General features: G+C 34.9%; 1 protein-coding gene across 4 annotated transcripts in view; it reads left to right on the top strand.

Annotated features, from left to right (window-relative positions):
• LOC142318210 (EGFR adapter protein-like) overlaps positions 1 to 13678 on the top strand; it is a 1091782-nt gene extending 1078104 nt beyond the window's left edge. For all 4 annotated transcript variants that reach the window (XM_075354771.1, XM_075354775.1, XM_075354773.1 and 1 more), the window contains one exon: positions 13082 to 13678. In XM_075354771.1, the coding sequence (XP_075210886.1) occupies positions 13082 to 13291 (210 nt within the window). In that variant the 3' untranslated portion in view covers positions 13292 to 13678. The remainder of the gene's footprint in view (positions 1 to 13081) is intronic.
• Positions 13679 to 16816: the final 3138 nt, after the last annotated feature.

Raw genomic sequence — 16816 nt, 5'->3', positions numbered from 1 at the left:
TATCGTATAGTCGTAACCGCCATATTAAATATAAAGGATGTGTAATCATCCAAGTTAGAGTTCATAAGTACCTATGTGTTTTGTTTGATGAAAAGTTACTGTTAAGCAACCACATTAGGCAAGTAGCAGCGGACGCCATCTCAGTGATGCACAAACTTAGGAGGATTGCTCGGAAAGACTATGGGTTATCGGGCCATCAAATATACGTGGTGTACCGAGATGTCTTCAAAAATATGACCTCTTACGCGACGTCCGTTTGGGCACATAGGTTGGAAAGAAATCGAGCACTTATTCAAAATATAAGGAGTGCCCAGTGCAGAGCCTTAATTGTATGCACTGGTGTTTTTAAAACAACCTCCTGCGAGGCTACCATTATATTGGGAAAAGCTCTCCAAATCGGTTTAGTGGTGAAAGTTCGGGCGGCCATGTGGAAATTGTGAAGAGGCAGGGAGGCCGAGATATTTGGGATGCGGTTTCGAGCCGGGATAGTACCGGAACGGAACGGTGGTCTCAATGTACCGGTTCTAAATTTCGAAATGTTGCCCATCTCCCGCCTGCGGAGGAGGCTTTACAGCCTGGCAATGGAAGCATGGCAGCCATGACTAACGGAAGATCCTTGTATAGTATTATACAGGATCTGCGGGGATGGTATGCCTCTCCTTCGTTTTTAAGGCCAACGGAAGTTCGAGTGTTCTCCAACCATGTAAATTTAAATCAATATTTGTTTCGGTTCCACCTGGCAGCTGATGAGCTCTGCGTCTACAAGGAGGTTCAATCGAACGAACACATGATGTACGATTGCCCAGCTCCTGGGGAGGCCAGAGACCGGGCCACCCTGGAACTTAGAGGTCAAGGGGAAAATTGGCCACTTACAAGCGGCGAGTCAATGTGTCGGACCGTGTGGTAGTTCCTTGATGTGGTTGCTTTGTTCAACCGACATCAGTAGTTTACTTAAAGGAAAAGACTTCTACCGCGCTGCTGTAGGAAGCTAACCGAGAGATATTTGTAGGATTACCAGCCAGATTATGGCTCCAAGCGCTTTAATGGTGGACAGGTACTTGCTGGCACTCAGCGGCCAAGGCGTGGCAGCAAATTGCTGTCTTTGACAAGATAAATTAATTATTGACAATCATATATGTTTTTGTAGTTGACGGGGTGCGGCTACCATTTTAGTGATATGACACGTGGGCGGTGAGACACGAAAGCGAGTTGTGTATGGTACCACGCTATTTCCGCTCTCGCTTTTAGGTTAGCTCTAGGAGTTAGTTAAGACACTGGTCGCTAAACTGTTTCATGGCTCAGTAGCCGTTTGTGGCACAGACATTCTGTCTTATGCTTTAGGACGACCGAATGGGGTGGTGGCGAGAGAAATGCCAAGTAAGCCAAACCAAATCCCATGCCCTCGACAGTAGTCGCCGTTCCGCCGACAGCTAAAAAGCCAAAATAATCACAATTGCTATCTAACCGCGACTCAATGCCAATACGCTTACCTCCGCCCAGTCAACTGTCCAGACGGTCCATAGCCACCCGGGGTTCTATTCTACTTATACTCCCTCAGTTGAACTGCTGAGCGCGAGGAAACGAAGGAAGCCAGCCACAATAGTCCATTCTCTTCGAGTCTTCCAATTGACTCGCAGATGAAGAAAGGAATTTACTCTGTCTAGTTCTCTGGCAACTCTGGTACGTTCAGCTTCGTACCTGGGTCAGATATAGAGGACATGGTTCACATTGTCGTCGACTCTGCCATCGGGGCATAAGCCCGACTCAACCAAACCAAATCTAGTCAAACTATTTTTAAACGCACCATGTCCTGAGAAGAATTGCGTTGAGTACCGATTGGGAAAAATCCAGCTAATTGCTCGCAACTTCATAACATTTGGAAATATACCATGCGTGTTCCAACCAGTAGAAGAATCGTTCCACCTAATCTGCCAAGAATCAAAACCTTGGTCGAGTATTTCTCGCAAACGCCCAGAAGTGAGAAGGCCTGCCTTCTTGGAAATATACTGCTCACTACGTTCAGTAGCTAGAATGTCGATAGGTTTTATGCCGGCAATCACAGAGACTGCCTCTCTCGAGACAGTTCTGTAACCTCCGACAACAGCTAGCATCAGAAGACGCTGGGCTCGCAGTAATATGTGCCTATTTGCATTGGCACTGCAAACGATGAGCCCAAACGGGCGCAGCGTACAACATTATGGTCTCACAGACAACTTTGTAAAGAATGAGCATGGTACGGTAATTCAACCCCCAATCGGGATGGATGACTCTACGAACACCAAAGAAGGCATCAGTTGCCTTCCTTGCAACAAACTGAAGGTGCTCTCTGAATTGAAGTCTCTCATCAAAGATGAGAGACTTCAAATGATCCAGTTATCTCTGAACGATAACATACCTAATCGAATGGCCGTTCGTCACGACAAGCGGGTGGCGTGTCGCAGCTAGACGGCGTTTAAGAAACAACATAGTGGTTTTCTCCGCACTGAAAACCATCTTATGCTGAAGACTCCACAACCGTAATATGTTATATGCCTGCGTCGTTCTGAGTTCTATCTTGGCACGCGAGTTGCCCGCGACCAGCAGTAACCCATCGTCGGCATAAGCCACGATGCGGCAGCCGCTGGGCATCTGCAACCGCATTATAGAGTCGAACTCAATGACCCAGATGAGTGGACGTAGCACACTGCCCTGTGGACAACCTTTTGACAGGGTCTTTCCTACTTCTTCTTTCTTTCCTACGAAGGACGATGGTTCTGTCGCTGAAATACTCGAGAGAATCTGAATCTCATTTTGCGTACAACCACGCTTCTGTAATTGGAACAAGGAAGAGAACCACGATAAGTTATTGAAGGCTCCGGGTATGTCTAGAAAAACGCCGAGTACATACTTTCACTCGCTGATCGAAGCCAAATCCAGCACCCTAAGAATAGTCTTCCATGCCCTTGCCAGGACGGAAACCATTTTTTGGTCGTCCATTAGCATAAGATTGGAAGTCAGCTGCTGTTAATGCAGAGGTACAAAACCTTCTCGAAAACTTTACCTACTACAGGCTAAGCTTCACAGGATGGTATGAACCGCTCACAGTGAGGTCCTTGTCGCCGCCTTTGAAGAACAATTTTCACAAGTTTCCAACACGCTGGAAAATGTCCAGCAGAGAGCAACCTATTGAATACTCTAGTCAAGAGGCCTAAAGTCGCCGGCAAAGTGCGAACAAGGAATCCCACCGTGATACAATCATATCCGGGGGCTTTATTTCCAGCTAGGCTACAGATTACTGGGTGGACTCCCGCCTCAGTAATCTCAGAAGACAAATCCTCAGAGCGAAAACCTACAACTTCCTTGCGAACACGTCGGTGATACGAGGTTTCACCAACCTCGGTGTCATCTGGAAGAAGATCGTTCATCAGAAGACTGAGGACACGATCTTTTTCAATTACAACACCATTCTGGTTCGAAAGAGCCGACAGAAGAATGTCTTTTTTCTTCTTGAGTCCGAGTACTCTATAAACGACACTCCATGTGTCTTTATTTTCCTGCTCTTGTACAAAAAAGCGCCAGGAATCACGTTTCGAAGTCCTAACTTCATGAAAATACTCGGTCCTTTTCCGACGACAGTCCGCAAGCAGAGCTGCACGCTGATCAAGGTCAGCCTCACGTTGTGCGGCTCTCCTGAGCCGGCCCACGGTGTGCTTCATCGCGGTCAAATCCCGAATCCAGCATCCTGCTACTCTCGACCCGTACTTCTGGGGATCGACTGGTCAGCGGCCTCAACTACTGCCGAAGAGAAATTCACTGCCAGGTCATCTAATGGGATATCGTCCAGTCTTCGAGCAAGAACTCGAAGTCTGGCCGTAAGTATATTCGAAAACCTAGGCCAATCCGTCCGCCTGTGCAGGAAACGCCTCTGTTGAACAGGGACGGTGCCCCTACAGACAGTGCACAGCCCGCTTACCAGATCGAATACTATTAGTCGATGATCACTCTCGCCATCATCAACTACAGACCAATTCTGAATCCTACCAGGGGTATCCTTACCAATGGTAATATCAATGTCCCTACCATGGAAGGCCCTCCGCAACTGACCGCACGGCGAAAGTAGTCAATTCGCCGGCCTCATTAAAGACTTGTGCAATAAAACCTTCAACAAGTTTACCGTCATCGTCCGTGATCCCACTATGCCAAAGAGGCGATTTGGCGCTCGCATCGACACCGATGAGAATTTGACAACCCGCTACCAGCCTAACAATTCTAGCCCACCGTTTCAAATGATGTTCAGTGGAATCCCTGTTCTGAAAGTACGAACTAACAACAACCAAGTCCAGATCATCCATGGCAAGCTTGACAACGACGTGATGCGTGTCAGAGGTACTTAATAATTGTTTTTGTTTCTAGATATTTTCAAAACTGAAATGATTTTTGTTTTCTTTTAAAATTATAATACAGTATTTTTCTGCAATCTATTTTAGTTTTAATGAAAGTCAGATTTCTTAAAATGTTCTTCAAGTTCAGTTGATATCTCTTACATAGATTAACTCTGTGTTATATTTTCTATAAATTTTGTTGCAACATGTTGTTGTTTACTGACAATTTAATAAAGTATTTTAAATCAAACCTTAAAAATTGTTATTTGTGACAAACCTTTTGTATTTTACAATAATTTTCTAAAAAAAATTACTGGAGTTATAGTTCTGGAACGTATTTTATTTAAATTTGTATGTAAAAAACCTTATGAAATCATTAAACTTATCCTTACAAGAATTTCACTATGACTTCATTTTACCCTGGGAGCAGAAATCAAGGTGAAATTGACCTACAACACAAAAACAAAGAATTTCTGAATATAAGTTTGTATGTATTTTTTCTTTAATATCACTTGTAAGCATGACCTCAAATTCTTTCTGTTTCTTCATGATGCATTCTGTATATGTATTTTTAAGTAATTTTACTCATTTAAAATAGATATCTCTAGCATTCCATGTAACTTACAGAAGTCTTTTATGACTTTTGATGGGGTTAAATAAAATTTAATTTTATAGAAAATTGTGTGTATTGTATGTATTTCACAAGCCCCTTCATGTGTTTATATATTAATTTATACATCATATTTTCTTTAAATCTTGTTTTACAGTGCAATTCAGTTTTGATAAGGGATGATTGTTCACTGTAGTACTTATTTCTATTACAAAAATTCTTAACATAGTTTTAAAAGCGAGTTAAGTAGTTCTTTGGTCATATTTCATTGCTTTGTTTTGTTGAGTCATTTGTTAATCTAATTTTTTATTGAAAAATTAAGTTTGGGGCAGTATGAAATTTCAACTTTCATTTAATGCAATTACATCCCCAATGGACTAAGAAGTATACCTATTTTATTAAACAAAATAAATCATTACACCTGCAGTTACTTATCATAGAATTCATTATTGAATTAAATGAGATTGAAATCACTGAGAGGTGTAATTAGTATTTTTTTCTAAACTTAATAATACGCTTAAACAAAAAATGACCTTGCTGACTTCCGCCTTTTCATTCATTTTGAAAAGAAAAATTTGTTTCTTTTCACATTTTGAAGAATTTTTGTTCCTGAACATCATTATTTTCTTTTAGAATGCATAGCAATTCTTTGGCAAGATGGTATAAATTTGTGGGTTTTTCTTTGTTGAAGTTGACAAATTAATTCAGAATATTTCTGAAATGCTTCTGTTGCTGTGATAATTAGCTTCCATTATCCGAACTACATTACTAAATATTCGTAGAGTACCATATAAAAATTTCAAAAACAGTTCACTTTCTAGATTTTCAAAAAATCAAATAAAAGTATTGGGGATTTGTCAAAAGATAAGAAGTATGATTTTAGGCCATCAAAAATGAAAACAATTCTTTCTATTGCAGATAACAAACTAAGGAACCTTGTGCTGCAATGAGATAATACTGTTTTGTAATCTTTTTCCACAAATTCGCAGAGCTCTTTAAGTTCCATTACTCTTACTGTATATATGTGAAAATATCTATAAATTTTTATAACAGTAACTTCTATGTTCAGGGGTAGAGAATCACATGCTGTTTGTACTCAATTGTGTTCAATGTGGGCTGAAAAACAAATTTCTAAAATAGGTCTGTCTAAATCACTTTCAACTTTCCTGAACACATTTTCATTCCCATTTCTCTTCACATCACTAAAATTACTGTTAGTATTATCAGCAGTTTAGCAAACCAACTTTTCTTCAAGTTTGTATTTTTTCACACACTGCAAAAGATACTGAGTCAAAATTTGAGCAGTTTCACCTGACACTTCATCGAAATTTAAAAGTTTAACTTGAATTCCCTCCTTCAGACTGAAATATCTCACAACAATCAAAATAAATTTTACTTCACTTCTGTTTGAAATATCCATTGTTACCGTTATGTAATTTATGTTTTCCAAAGAACACAACACATTATCAAATATAAATGGTGAAATAACATTAACAATAATTGTCTTGGTTTTGGTTCTAGCAGATGAAAATTTTGGGTTATATAACTTTTTAACCAGTTTAGTTGTGCAGTCAGATGTTTTGAAACTGAGTTCGTGTCGAGCAGTGTGATATGAAAATGTAGCTTCTTTAGCAGCACACTCCAAATCACTGTTATTGTTATTCCCATATTTGGCTTTAAAAAAATCTTGTATGTTTGCTGAAGCTGTAGCATTAATAACACTCCTATGTTTAGCTACTTTCACGTGGTCTTCAATATTACCTTTTCCTTTATGTTCAACAGAAAATTTTCCAGTATATAGTGTGCAACAAACAAGTTCATTGTTACTGTCATTACAGAATATCAAAAATTAGTATTCCTGTTTCAGATTAGCATTAAATACACATTTTCATTTGCCTATTGCTAAATGATAAGACAAAAAACGAATAGAGATAAAGTAATCAAAAAAGTGTAGATGAGTTACTTGACACACGAAAACAACATAAAACATTGCCTCTCTCTTGTGTTGCCAAATGACTAAATAAAAAGTTGTGGCAAGACCGGTATCCACGCCTCCACCAAAATTGACATCAGCACTTGCTCCAAGGTTGGCTGAGAAATGCACGGTTGTAAGAGAATGTTTAAAAATGCGATGTCAAACATATAGGTCTACGATTAAAAAAAATCCCTGCCAGTCATAAAATTATCAAACCCCGGACATTTTTGCAACCCCAGACATTATCCCATTCAGTACTAAAAACCAGGACTGTCCGGGCTAATCCCAGATGTATGGTAAGCCTAATTATAAGCCTTTTATGATCATGATTGGATGAAATATTTGTTTTACAAATGGTCTTGTAGTTTGATGCAAGCCAGTGGTCTTTGTGAAATATAAGTAAAACTAATGAACTGTCTTTTAAAACATAATTTTAATTTCACTTTTAATAATAAAAAATCATAAGTTGTTATTTCCCAATTTTCTAAATACTTGGGTATAAGGAGCCCTTACTGTTCATTAACTCTAAATTAATACATAATTTGTCATCAATATGTAGTTCAGTAAGAAGTGATTAGCACTATTTTTTCCCTCACAGTGCATTTATATGTTAATTTATATGTAATTCATGTGAGGCAATTTAAATCATGTGGGAAATATTTTGAGACAGTTAACAGAGTGAGAAATATTCATTCTTCAGAAGAAATTCATTACAGCTATGAATACTGTTTGATTATAGATATTCATGAGGACCCTACTTTGAAACTCTCAAAATCATGCCTTTAATCTGTATTTAAATAGCTAGTGGTTGCCATTTATTGTGATGAAAATAGGACTCTATCCTTATGGTAATTGTAACAGAAGTCAATATTTCTCCTAATTTCCATCATTACTGCATTTTTAAAATCAGGCGTACAAAATTTAAGAAAAATCAAATGAAGTGTCTTGTACTAGATTGTATAAATAGGAAAAATGAAACATAAAATACGTTAGTGAAAATTTATGTACTTGCATTAACTTACTTAACTTGAATATTGTACCTGTTGAATTACCATTATAAGCACTTTGCACTTCATGAAGAAATTGACACATCTTTAAATAAAGATGTTGTCACGTATTCTCGGCTTGATCAGGATATTGAGAGATTGACAATTAGAATGTTTATATAATTACTGTTTATTGGTTTGAAAACATCTCACAATAATAATTAGAATAATGACAATGATGGCAACAGTATACAATAATAATATTATATGTCAATAACAAATAAATAATTATAAATTTCAATAAACAGAGATTACATATAAAACAGAATTTAAAATAATCGTCAGGATTTATTTACGGTAGATAAATAAATAATGAAAACCAGAATTCAGTCCCATTGACAAAAGATATAGCATGACCAGTAGTCATAACACTTTTGACCTGTAGTCTTGTATTAATAACAATAGTACAAGAGATAAGACAAGTATAAAGTTTTTTTACTTCAAGTACCTTTGCTGTTAATAAAACTACCCAATGAATTTATGAATGAAATTTAGTACATTATCTCTTTCACTTATAGTCTTACAGTAACCCACTGAACTATTTCTTGTTTTTGTTTACTCGGAATTACTCATGGTGACACCTCAGTTGTATCAAACTTGATATACTTGTATCACACTGGAAATACGCTTCTTCACTATCCTCTCTCTGACTGATGTATTGCAAACTCTCCTCATGAAACTGATGTCGTAACATCTCGCTAGACTGGTTCGCAGAACTCACATCTGCAGACTCTCATCTCGCAGACTTGCCTCACAGATCTGACATCAGAACGTCTCACATAGACTCATTTCACAGTACTGATTTTTAACTGGTCTTCTCAGAAGTATTTATACTCCTATACTCTTTACCTGCCAGACCAGACCCAACTCAAAGCATGAGAACGATCAACCAAGCCCTTTCTTTCCCATGCATTCCTATCCTTGGTCCGGTAACTCTTCTCACGGAATGAGTCTCTGTTCAGTGGGCAATATTGCAAAAGACAATTGTTAAACAGACCTGTTACTAACAGTGTTTCTTTTAACCCCTTTCTGAATTCCTCCCATTATTATATTTTCTATTATTTTCTTCTTAATTGGCAAGAATCCGTTACTCAGGTCTGCTACACCAGTCTTGTTAAACTATAAAGCTAAATTCTTAATAACAAGATGTTTAGTTGGTATGTTACACAGATGTAGAATATTGTTTTTTTCCAATTTATTAAACAGTAATTGAATAAATTTTTCACACAATATCACATAAGTTAGAAAACTGAACTAATGTTTATTTGTAGCAGCCAAAAAAATTGAATATGAAAATAGGTTATGTGCTGAGGGTGAACTAATTATTTTTAAATTCCTATATTGCTGATTACTTGCTGTGTTTTATTAGAAGATCATTAATAAACATCTCATATTCATAATAATTATGAAAATAAGCAGCTTTTTGGCTGGACATACTGTCAGAATGTCTTGTTCTAAAGAACTTCATTTATTTTTGTGGTAGAATTTTTTCACAGTTATCTCCACCAATTTCACCTGCCTTCATGCATTGCTTTAGATTAAAAGCTACTGCCTTATAAACATTTACCTCATTGAGTTCGGTCGGTCAGATTTAATTAACTTTATGGTACAAAACATGAAACAAAACTTATCGCACTATTATACAAAATAAAACTAGAGTAAACAATTAGAGGGTTTATTTAGACAGATTGGAATCAATTTTATAGTCAAAATTGAATTAAGTATAATCACAAAACCTAATAAAATATAAAATTAAAACAAAATAAAAACTTAAAGTAGAAAGTTAAAAACAAAATCATAACAAACGAAAATATTAAAAACAAAAACTTAAACTAAGTGTTAAGTCACAAAAACATGCAACTACTGTAAAAAATCTAAAAACACTATTAAAAAGTATGAAAAAAATATTAGCACCCCGTAGAAATAAAAACACCTAGTCAAAAACTTCTTTATTACTGCCCGTGATTTGACGGAAATAACTGAACAATTTAAATTTACGACACAAGGCGGCATAACCTATGCAATCCACAAGGATGTGGCGCACAGTCAAGCGGCACTTGCATCGTGCACAGATCGGTGCGTTTTCTGCTGACATCAGGTACCCTTGTGCAGCTCTCGTATATCCTATCCGCAATCGGCAGGGACCACTTCCTCTTGGCGAATTTTCCTTGAGGAGGAATCCCATGGCAACACAGTAGTTTTGTTTGACATGGCAAAGTTTGTTATCCACCGTGTCTACCCAGTCATCTTGCTAAATCGCACAAAGTACGTATTTGACATGGTTAATAAAGTCGGACGCAGAAACACGGGTGGTGAAGGATGGTTGATTACATGCGACTTTAGCAGCAGAATCTGCACGTTCATTACCCGAAATTCCCACTTGGCTAGGGATCCAGCAGAAACTCACCTGTGTGTTGCGATGGGCCAACTCGCGACTGCGTTGTAGATTTCGGTGACGATAGGATGCCTGTAATAAAGATTTTCTAAGTCTTGGAGAGCACTACACGAGTCGCTACAAATAAGGATACGACGGTACTTAGGGTTAATGATATTCAAAGCCTTATTTATAGCGTAGAGTTCAGCAGTAAAGACACTCATAATACCAGGTAGACCAATTAAAGGAAACAAAATGGGGGATATAGGTTCGATCATTAATAATAAATACGCATCGCTCTGTTTCGATCCATCCGCGTACACCACTGCGTCTGGGTTTGCCTTGAAGAGAATATGGTGAAACATTTTCTGAAAGAAAACAGTTAGTTTGATTCTTTATTGTATTTCGTTAGCTCAAACATAAAATTTATAAGGTTGATTGTCCACGGAAGATATGAACATGGATATATAGAAAATATAGAAGGTGTGAAGGTTCGGGTACGAACACCTAGGTACAGTACAACGTCGACGGTCTTCATATCTTCGATAATAAGTATTTCCAAGAACTACGTCAAAAACCGGGTGACTTGATCATGTTATTTTACCCGCCCTTAAGTCGGGTAAAATAACATCATAATACCTGGTTCCGTCTATCCCAAAGTGACGGCTCACCGCAGTCAAAAAGGATGCTTGATCTAAAAGTACCTGTAGCAAGCCGAAGGAAATCATGATGTACAGCATCTATTTTAAGCACGGTATTACTCGCTGAAGTGTAGACACAACCATAATCCAAACGGGAACGAACCAAGGAATAGTAAAAACGCAACATACACGACCGATCGGCACCCCAGTTGGTATTGCTAAGGACTCGCAGCATATCTAAAAGTTTGGAACACCTCGTTTTTAATTCTTTAATGTATTTGACGCACTTAAGGCAGCTATCAAAAAACTAAAAATCTGATAGAAAGAATGATAGCAATTAGCTCTCCAATTAGAAAGACTTGTGGAATAAAGGGGTCCCGCAGGCGAGAAAAGACTACACATTTTGTGTTCTCAGGTTAAAATGTGAACTAACGAACCGGGTTGGTCTAGTGGTGAACGCGATTAGTCTAGTGGTGGAACTCTTGACTTCCAAATCAGCTGATTTAGAAGTCGAGAGTTCCAGCGTTCAAGACCTAGTAGTTATTTTTATACGGATTTGAATACTAGATCGTGGATGCCGGTGTTCTTTGGTAGTCGGGTTTCAATTAACCACACATCTCAGGAATGGTCGAACTGAGACTGTACAACACTACACTTCATCTACACTCATACATATCATCTTCCTCATTCATCCTGTGAAGTAATACCTGAACAGTAATTCCCGTGAAACAAGAAAAATAAGGTTAAATTGTGAAGCTTGGACCAAGCTTCAAGGCGAGATGTAGTGTTCTGTAGTTGCCTCTCGGCAGTGGTTGGTGAATGGGATGCAGTATATACAGCAAAATCAACAAGAAATAAAGAATATGAAACGAGCGTCTGCACATATGTAGTTATACCGTTGATGGCTATAAAAAATAAAGTAGCACTTAATACACTTCCTTGAGGTACTCCATTCTCCAAATGGGCGCTACCCAAGAGAGAATTTCCAACATGAACACAGAAAGTTCGGTCATTGAGAAAACTCCCTAATAAAAGCAAGCATATTGCTCCTGACTCCCCATTCTTTGAGAGTGTCTAGAATACCACGTCATCAGGGTGTGTCGAACACCTTCCTGATATCAAAGAAGATAGCGACAAGACGCTGGAGTAGTAGGAAACCGTTTTTAATAGCTGTTTCCAATGACACTAAATGCATCATGTGACAAGACTTGTCGGTGCTTTGGTTTTATAATCATCTGTTAGTGGATATCAGGACAAATGAGTTTTACTTCTTGTTTAGAAACATGTTATTATAAATTCCTTCTGGATCACTGTTTTTATCCAATAATTGAATTTTTGCATTTCTTTTAATTTTTGTTTATTGTATATGATAAGGTATTGTGACAAGGGATGAGAACAATCCATTAGTATATAATATTATTATTCCTGTAAAAGAAGTAGTGTGTTACTGTTTATTTACGACTAGTATAAAAAATACCATGCTGATCTCTTTTTAGAATTTAATTTAAATTTTTAGAAAATGTGATAAATCATTCAATTACTCATTTAATATATAAAAGCTTATCATAAGTGTACTTATTTTGATGCGATAATATTTCACAATTCAGTTCTACTTGTAAACATTTTGGCATTTATTTTAATAACATGTAGATTTAAACACACAGTGTGCTATTAATTGATATTATAGGGATTGTGCTGAGAGTTTTTCCCAACATGTATTGATGATGGCAACAGATACATATAACCTTAACCCTGGCTTCAGAAGGTTAGTTTGTCTTTAAAATTTAATTTTAATAGTTTTCATTTGATTGTCTACCATTATTGAGAAAATAAATTAAGTGACTGCTCGATTTTTTTTTTTTTTAATTAAATTTATCCATCAATAACAATCATTGTTCTTGTTAAAATTCATTAAATTTGGTTGTTTTAATTTATTTATTTTTAAAAAAATCTTTGTTTATCTGTAATTCCCATTTATCAACATAATTGTGTCAGCTCACATTTTTGTATAGCATTCTGTTTTAGCCTATGTAATTTTATACTCTAACTTAATTTAATATTCATCTTTTTTCAGGGATTTACAAAAGAATTCAGCACATTGACTGCTCTTATAACACACCATTCTGTGATGCCTGAATTATTACCATGTCCATTGTCGCTTAGTCGTTACAACCCGAGCTTTGCCAAGTCTGATTCAAATAAGGATTTTGCTGACATCGATTCTGATCCTGATTACAATACACTGGCCGACTTCAGAAAAATGATGGCAGACCTTAATGTCTAACCAAAAATTCAGCTAAGCATTGCTCATCTAGGAAAAACATTTTATTTAATAATATCTTTGATATGGGACAATGCTGTAGCTGAATAATAAGGATAAATTTATTGTGTCTAGTTGTTTTTTTTTTTTGTGTTTAATTATAAACGTTATACTAAACTTGTTATCAGAGTATTGTTGTTGAACATTATTTAATTAACAATAATATATTGTTGTCTGCAGTTTAATAAATAATTCATCTGTTCCTGCTTTTAAGAATGGGTTTTGAGCTTAAAGTTATCCCTAGTTGTGTAACAAAAATATAAAAATTACTTTTAAGATAACATAAATAAATGTCTCTTTTATTATAAGTTCTTACTTCATGATTACTATTAAAATGTTATCATTACTTTAGTTATTATTTGTTATTTATTGACATATGAATCATTCAAAACATCTGTGTTGCTGTATGCAAAACCAAACCTTTGTTTTATAAATATGAAAAGGTGTGGATTCACTAACATAATAAAAATGACCTATAAATGATAGTAACTTTAAATTTAGTATTTTTATGTTATATAAATTTGATTATGCATAAAAAAAATATGTCTGTGTAATTGATGGATTCAGAATAATCCAAATAAAAAGTTTTGTTAACAAGTTTGATCAAATTAATTCTGGCTTGTAAATGTAATTTACATGCCTTTGGGACATTTTTCAAACTGCTTCTGCTAATATGTAAAAAAAATAAATATATAAAAAATCATAAATGCTTGTGATTCTTTTGATTTTGTAATTAGTAATAAAATAAATTTTTGAATTATTTTTGTAAAGATTTATCATTAAACTTTTATAGAGGTCTTGAATTTTTTAAACAGAAAAAATTATAATGTTTTGAAGTTGTATTCCAAGATGTTTTTTAAAATTATAAGAATTGTTCAGTTAGAATTACATTAAATTTTTTTTCACTGGCATCACCTTCAAATTGAACTGTTGAGTGACTGCACTAGCACTGCTCATTGCTTTTGAAGATGTCGCTTAATCTCATCAATGGAGTCAAATCTTCACCCTTTGAAATTAAATTTCACATTAGGAGGTAGTCACAGGAGACAAATCAATGGGAATGATGTGTTTCCAGATGCTAAACTGTACTTTGTAACTAAAAAATGTATTCATATTATTATGGTGGAACAGTCAATTTTTGTCGCACCACATACAGGTATATCAAACCTCTATACCACATACCTGTATGTCAAACTGTTTCTCCTTTGTATCTTTCCACAGTTGCTTCAGAACTAACCTTCCATAGTAGTTCTATAACTTGGAAGTTTACATCAGCCAACTGGCATCCATTTTCCAAGGATGCCTTTCAAACTTTGGTGACATTTCTGGTATCAAGTAGGGTTAAGATAACTTGAATATTTATTTTCATAGACTGATATTTGACTACTTATATCTTTGTAATTATGCATTACACCCAAATGATCATCACCAAATATTGTTTAAATTTTTTTTTGGTTATCCAAAAAAGTTATCCAAAAAGTTGTTTAAGCACATCTTAATACACATTCCATTTTCTTTACTTCTCTTATAATCAAGAACATAAACATTTCAAAAAAAAATCAGACCCTGGCATAAACCATAAATAATTAACATGTGTATTCAGCATGATATAATCCAGCATAAACCGTTAGTACTACCATCACATTTTCAGTTGTTAAATAGATTTCAGGCACTCTTTTTAGTGGTACCTTGTGTTCTATGCTAACCAGTGTCCTTGCTGAAAAAACTAAATAAAGCATAATGTATTTGTTTAAAGTTAGATGTTGTAACATACAGTTGAACATAAAAGCAAAATCATCTTATATTGTTGACATTTCAGCATCAAATTCTTGATATTACATTTGTGTAATAATGAAGTTTGCAGGATTATTGACAATTCCTGTATGTTACAAAAACTGATAGTGTTATTTTAATTACTATTCTGTATTTACTTAATGTACTGAATATCTCAAGCTGAAAAAAGTATAATAAACAAGAAACATATAAATTATTATAGTTACTGTTTTCATTTACTCTGTAATTAATTCAGCTTTTTTTTCCAGAGAAGAATTATTGAGTTATTAAAAAAATTATTACTTCCTTACAAAAATTAAAAAGACCTCATTTAGATGTAGATTTTTGATGAATTCTTCCTCATTATATCATAAGGAAGCTAACAAACACAGTTTAAAGAATCAATTCAAGTGTATTGAAAAGAGATTAAAAGAATGAATCAGATCTTTCTTTAAAGGTCCATTTTTTTAGTTTGTAATAACTCTCATTTCCTTTCTTTAAGATCATGTATAATTTTTACTCTTTCTGGCCTTTCTTTTTCCACCTTTTGATCCTTCTAACATTGTTTTAAATCAACTCTTTTCCTCTCATGATATGTCCAGCCAATTTACTTTACTATTTATTAGGTTCATTATTTTATTTTTCTTTCTGTCTGCCTGTTTAATCTTCTCCAAACTACTTCATCCTCTCCATATTTCAATTGCTTTCAGACTTTCTTTTTCTTAGTGTCAGTGTTTAACATTAATTCAGAAGTACGATCCAAAGATATCATTTCACAAGAGACTTGTTGAAATCAAATTCCATAATTCATGTTACTACTTAATAACTGTTTCTTTATATTAAATGTCTCCTTAACCATTGTTTTTCTAATTTTTGTTTTGTTTTAACTTTCGTAATTTTCTGTTAATATCATATCTAAATACATCTGCTATTTTACTTGTTCAGTTGTTCCTTCTTTTGTATAGGCAATTGATAGCTTATCATATCCTGTCCTGATTACTTTTGTTTTCCTAAGATTCATTTTCATACTATATTCTGCCACCTGAATTTCTACATATTAAGAAAAACAGTTATAGAAATTCAAAATCAAAATTTTACTGAAGAAAATATTTTTATTAATTCAAATATTTTCATCAGTAACATACAGCGTACTTCTGAGTTATAAATGGATAAAACTTTATATTGTGTTTTACAGCTGAATTCAATTTGGTAATGTTTGTCTAAATTGCTTTTGCTCATTTGATGGATATACTATATACTTCAAAAAAATCTTTCTAGACAATATGACATGAATTTTTTATCTAGTTTCAGAAATATTTTTCTTTGTAATATATTCATAATATTCTTAGAAATAAGTTGTATATGAATAATCTTTGTAGTTAACCAGGTGTCTGTTGTATAATGGCTTTCTTTCACTTAAATTTTAAATCATTTGTATTGTGTTAATTTATTTGTGTATCAAATGCTCCGGATTTTTTTTTTTTTTTTTAATGAACAAATAATTTATAAAATACTATTTTTTTGGAATCTTTAATTGCCATTTATCCATGTCATATATGTATTTGATGATTTAGGTGATATAATATATATATTTTGGTGATTTATATAATTGTTTATCTTTATATAAAAATATATCTGAGTAGCATTACAGTAAAGTTACAAAGTTTTGTACTTAGGTGTAATTATTCATCATATCTGTGAATGTTTGATCCTATA

The sequence above is a fragment of the Lycorma delicatula genome, chromosome 1, assembly GCF_047948215.1.
Source record: "Lycorma delicatula isolate Av1 chromosome 1, ASM4794821v1, whole genome shotgun sequence".
Lineage (NCBI taxonomy): Eukaryota > Metazoa > Arthropoda > Insecta > Hemiptera > Fulgoridae > Lycorma > Lycorma delicatula.
Note: the sequence above shows the minus strand (reverse complement) of the source record. Positions and strands in the feature narration are given on the sequence as shown.